Source organism: Biomphalaria glabrata, chromosome 7 (genome assembly GCF_947242115.1).
Source record: "Biomphalaria glabrata chromosome 7, xgBioGlab47.1, whole genome shotgun sequence".
Taxonomy (NCBI): domain Eukaryota; kingdom Metazoa; phylum Mollusca; class Gastropoda; family Planorbidae; genus Biomphalaria; species Biomphalaria glabrata.
Genome location: NC_074717.1, coordinates 36,161,442 through 36,167,406, shown reverse-complemented (window position 1 = coordinate 36,167,406; position 5,965 = coordinate 36,161,442). Strand labels below are relative to the sequence as shown.

General features: G+C 39.7%; 1 protein-coding gene across 1 annotated transcript; it reads left to right on the top strand.

Annotated features, from left to right (window-relative positions):
* The first annotated feature begins 320 nt into the window (after positions 1-320).
* Positions 321-2,844, top strand: LOC129927467 (uncharacterized). Its single transcript, XM_056036871.1, has 2 exons — positions 321-479; positions 1,736-2,844. Exon 2 carries the CDS (start codon positions 1,757-1,759, stop codon positions 2,579-2,581), a length of 825 nt encoding a protein of 274 aa, XP_055892846.1. The 5' UTR covers positions 321-479; positions 1,736-1,756; the 3' UTR covers positions 2,582-2,844.
* Positions 2,845-5,965: the final 3,121 nt, after the last annotated feature.

Below are 5,965 nucleotides of genomic sequence, written 5' to 3'. Positions count from 1 at the left end.
AAAACCGAGATCTAATTTTTTGAATATTTCTAGTAAGATTTTAATATCCTCGTTTTCAAGTGTGTTCATTTATATCTGAAGCTGTTGGTGTGTAGTAGCCCTTGCACAATCATTATCTATGAATGAATTAATGTCAACGTACGACCCGTGGGTCATATCCGGCACGTGACAAAGTGCTATCCGACCTCTCGTTACTTCTGTTCCATACTGTAATAACGAAAAAGCAGAGGCTCGTTTCACTTCACTCGATGATGTGTTGTTGTTTTTTTTCTGTGTCTTTGCTCCCTAGACTAGACTGGGTTGGGCACAATTGTCTTAAATACGTCGTCAAGCTGTGTCGTGAGCTATGGGTTTACGTCAGGGGACATTAGAATGATACATTGCGCATGTCTGTTGACCTAGTTTGATAAAAGTTATAAAAAGTCTAGGATGTCCATTCGAAACAACAGCTCGGCCCAGTTAGTAAGTCACACTAAGCAGTAAGTAAACCTGTACATTCACTTAAATTACTCATATTAAGCGCCTCTTGTATGCTATACCATGTTAAGAGCGCTCAGGTCCGATAACTTTTGTGAACATGGGGAATGTGGGCATGAGTATATCTGGGAGAAAGCTTCCAATGACAGGCCCGTCGATTCTTTTATGTTGTCCTTCCATCGTTTGCTCTGTCTCTTCTTATTATTTTATTTTATTTTTATTTATTTTTTTAGTGCTTAGATATTGGACATAATTCAGCAGTGCCCAAAAGAACAAATCTTACACTATTTCTATTTTCATATTATTATTATGTTGTTTATTTTTAGTCTCATAATATCACCACGATATTTGTTCATCTTCTTTTTTGAAGTAACGTCTGTATCATATAAGATAAGATAAGATAAGATACGGCATACTCTTCCTTTTTTTCCCCAGTGTTTATTGCTAAAAACAAATCTTAAAAATCGAATTAGATTATATTGTTGAAATAGATTTGGAAATTCAAAGATTACCGCTACTTCGTGTTCCATAAACCGGATACATCGGGCAATGTGTTACACTTTCCCCCTTTAAAAATAAGAATTACTGGAGAGCGTAAACTCAATACATGAGTGGGGGGGGGGGGGGGAAGGGGGAATCACGTGATGTCTGCGTGCAAGAGAAGATGTACACTTAGTTCAGCGTTTCACAAACTGTGGGGCGCTAGGCCCCGCTAGGGGGGAGCTGAAAGTCCTGTCGAACGGGACACTCTGACAAGGTGTGGTGGGAGAGGTGCTCGACTCCCTAACTTGGGGAGTATCACGAACTAGATCTAAATGTATCTGGTTTTTATTCTTTCTTTTCCTCTAGTCTGAATGATTTTCAACGAACTAGCGTAGGGTAAGGACTGACCGTCTGTTAAGAAACTAAATCCATTTTCACCATCGCCAGTACCGAATCAGGGATTCAAGCAACAAATGCTTTTCATCTTGTGAAAATGCATTTTGTCAAAGCCAAGTACGCATATTGCATGCAAAGTTTAAAAGGGCTAGGGCAGTTTGTATTATCGTTGATCCGTCCCCACATCTCTCACATATGTATTGCATCGAACATAATCTATTATGTGTGAGACTGTCCAGGCAGTGGCTGTCTATGAGCTTGGTTCCTATACAAACCCACTTTATTGTCTATTTTATTTAACTTTGTTATCAAAAACAATTGGTAAGCATTGAACAACTTTACATTTCGGAATACATCTCGTATTTCTCTTTTTTTCTAGCTAGATCTACCAAGTCAAAGCATGTCCGCAAGTCTGAAGTTGGTCTACAGTTACATGGCTCTTTTTCATGTGGCCTCAGCTGACATTTACTCTGCCATCAAGAGCTACTCGCCAGGTTGTCAGTTGACACTTTCTGACTTCTCTCAAAATTATACCCAAGCCGACTGCAGCATCCTGACCGCCAACCAAGATGCTTTCTATAATAAAGTCCAAGTAGGCTTCTGCACGGAACAAGAACTTGAGAACTTCACGGCGACGGTTTGTGGTAGGAGTTCCAGCGAAAAGTCCATCAGTGATGCCAAAACTCACTTCTACAAGGCATTCAACCTTGTGTCTGAGAAGTGTCAGAGAAAAAGCATCGACTGCGTCTTAACATCCATAGTATCGTTAGTTTTAAAGCAACAAGAGAATTACTGCTTACTTATGAACTTCAGTGACGCCTCTACAGAATCGTGCTATACTTCTGGGGCTGACGCTTGCGAGCGATCCGAATACGAGCAGCTGAAAGTAGCCGCCTGCGCAAACAGAAAGACCAATGCTGATCAAAGATTTTCGACGGCTTTGATGAGTTTAAATCCAGAGTGCCGGCAACAAATCAACAAGTGCACCAGGACCAAAACGCTGTTTATAGTACGTCAGAAATATTGCGATGTTGTCATTTCTCTACAGAATACTGACAGCCTGAACGAGTGTAATGGTCAAATAACTGCTTGTGACCCATCGGAATTAAGATCATTGGAACATGCCGCTTGCAACGCAATAAATTTGGCCTGGAGTTTTACCTATGCTTGGAATCTCAATGCAATATTGCTGAGCTCAGCCCTTGTAGTGTATAGTCTAATGTGAACTATCCTTTATTTCCCTTAAAACTAAAATAGCCTGTTTTATTTAGCTGTGGTGCTAACCAAATTTTGTGGGTAATTTTGAGTTATTTGGAAATACTGAAATGCTGTTTTTTAGTACTTTAATAGATTTTGTTTCGTTCTCTAGAGTTGAGACTTTATCGTTTCTCCAATATCTGTAGGGCCATTAGTGAATTATTTGTGATATTCAATGTTATACTTAAGTTAGGTCAGTTATGAGATATTATTAAATGATTTGCAACAGAACATAGACTCTGGTACTTGACCAATGTGTGAGATTAAGATCTAGTATACGTCACAAATTAGAAGTCTGGATCAATTAGTCCTTAATAGAAATGAAACAACGGCCACGACATCGCTCCAAGAGAATACTGGCCAACCGGAAAAGGAGAAAGCGATACCCGCAGAGAAAACTGCAGGTTTTGAAGTCAGCCACTTCCACCACATGCACCGACAAACCTCTTCTACCCTTGCAATGAACATGAATCTGTTCAAAACGAAGCGGGCAATGTTTTAATTCTTTTCTGCAATGATTTTAGTGGTGCGTAGTAAATAACGCGGGACATAGAGAAACTGAAATACTGATACTGTGCATATTGAAGATAGATTTGTCTGTGTGTTTAGTCTGATATTAAAGCTGTGTTGTATTTCCCTTGCTGTTGAGTTGCCATTGATTTATCACAATATTTAAAGAAAACGCATAGAAATATCTCATTTCACCCTTCGCCTATCTCTTAGTCTTTTGGACCGTTAGGAAACCAAACAAGATCTGTTGACCGTCTTTCTCCATTCCTTTCTGTCTTTTGCCTTGGTTAGAATCTATTTCAATGTGAGACTCGTCCATGATGTTGGTTAATATTGAAGTACCAAAACAAGGAACGTGGAATTTGTGTCTTGCACATTTAATTCATGTATCATACGACGCCATCTGTGAACTGACCGTTCACAACTAGGGATACACAACTAACAACGACAAAGAAACATAACTCAACTATAGCAAGCTATAGTCTACATACTTTTATATTGTCTTCCCATCGCTTTCTCTGCCTGTCTCTTCTTCTTTTCCTGGTACTGTTCCCTGAAGGAAGATCTTTGCGAACCCCGAAGAACTTGTAATCTGGCCAGAGTTTAAGTTTGCCCCAGGAAGACATGCAGACTCATCACCTAGTCCAAAGATATTAGAATGAATATGAGGATATGGAATCTCTGAACGGTCAGCTTCCAGCACTCCACAGTGATGGGATAAAAGTATTACGATGAGACTTAGTCGGACATAGAGGAAGATGGGTCGGAAATCGAGTATAAATGCCTGATTGGTCAAATGGAACAAAGGATCGCGATCTTAAAAATAGGTTCTTTGTGACTGTGAAGGTCGCACTTGTTGTAGAACAAGAAATGGCTGGAGGGGTTAAGCAAATACATTGTAGAGTTAACACAAAAAAAAGCCTATTTCCATAAACCACCTGACATCACAAAGTGGGTTAAAACAATGACCTTGTCTAGCACTCAAGTGGCTAGAAAGCAAGAAATAAAGATGACTTTATTTTGATAGAACCAAGGCTAATTGTTCATGTAGGTACAATGTGTAGTTTGTACTGAAAGGCTCGGGGGTATTTGAAACATAATAGATACTGGCTTTGATCGATACCATTCATTATTGAAGGTCTAAACACTTACCTTAAAGGGCACACTCTGTAGGCAGTTTAGACCAATAGCTTATTGCCACGTCACAGATCAGTGCATTGGCTTTATATAAAGATTGGTCTCGGTTTGATGCCCCCTCACCAGCCTGTATCACCCGCACATTGCTTGCTGCGCCTCTGACAAAGCCTTAAAAATGCCGAACAGAATTGCAGACAATTGTGTACAGTTTCTTTTTAGCTCTTTGGTTCACACTAGGAAACGGTTTTGGTGGATTCACAATCAGAATAAAGCTGCTACATATTTTATTCATGGTAAACCAGTTACACAAACTATATACTGCAAAGTACCTAAGTGTCATGTTCACAGAGACAGATGTACAGACAACTGATGATCATCATACAGACATGGAGTCTTGTCTCTAGTTCCATCAGTCCTTTCCCCCACCCAAACATTAGTACAGACCACCGACACACTTCCCAGTGTCGCTCCATATCCTTAATCCAGTTCTCTGGTAGCACGAAGGACGGCTCTAATTTCCAGACAGCTCAGCCGGTTCTAAAACAGTCCTTCCTTCTAGTATCAACATGTAGTCGTCTATCACTTGTGTTGAACTGTGCGCTGGTAAGCGTCGGCCAGGCAGTAGAGTTATAACGAAGTCATTGTTGTCAATTGTTTGTGTCGAAGTCGTGTATAAACTACAGCAATTGTTATCAAGTCAAGTCAAGAACTTAGACTAGCACATTCATTCGTTACAAGTTCAGTTTTATAAAGTTTTCCCCATTTTTGTAATGTACATGGAGCTCAGAAAGGGAGTCGAAGGGAAGATATGGGTTTGGGATTAACCCCCCCCCCCCCTTCCGATGGCCGCAATAGCTTAAGTCATCGAGATTTACAGGGTAGAAGGGGTATTACTAATTTCACACATTGATCTGTTTTCTTACCTTTACTGGGCTCCAAAAATTAAGGGCATTGAATAGCATTTTTTCTTACAAAAAAATATTCAAAGCTGCAGTTCCCCTTTGAGATCTATAGGGTATTTTATGCAAAAGTCATCTATTTCTGTGACCTACGGTTAACGAGGGTGTATTGTGGTCAGCACAATGACCAAGCACTTTTACTTTTCCCCAATTAATGTCAGGTTGCCATTCGAGCTGGGTTGACTAGAGGCGTCCTAAGGATCTCGAAATAAAAAATCTCAGTCTTCACCAGGATTCTAACCATGGATTCGGGTTCACCACTCAGCCACCGCGCCTCCATTAGAAAGCTTATAATTCAGGGAAAAAAAATGAATGCCATACCCCACTGGGTAGCTAGCTCTCTAGATGACATTGAAGATTCACTTACTATCATTTTACTATTTCGACTAAGAAACAAAACACTGAATGGATAGGTGTAATGAACATTTATTATGTAAATTAAGAGCTGCATTCGTATTAGCCCCATTAAAAAGAGAACAACTAGTGTACCCTCTTCAGCTGTAATATTTCGACACAGAGAGAAACAGATGAAAAAAAAAGAGAGAAGTAAGAAAAATTAAATTTTTAAAATACTCTTCTTACCAAGTCCTTTGATAAGACGGCTGTATTTGAGCAACTGCATCATTGTGTCAACACCATAAACCCGAACTCGTTTGCTCATGAACAAGAAGACTACCTTTGTAGCTATTGAAGAGAGAGTAACTAACTGTGAGATTTATATCTATTTATAGTCAAAGTTTTTTCCC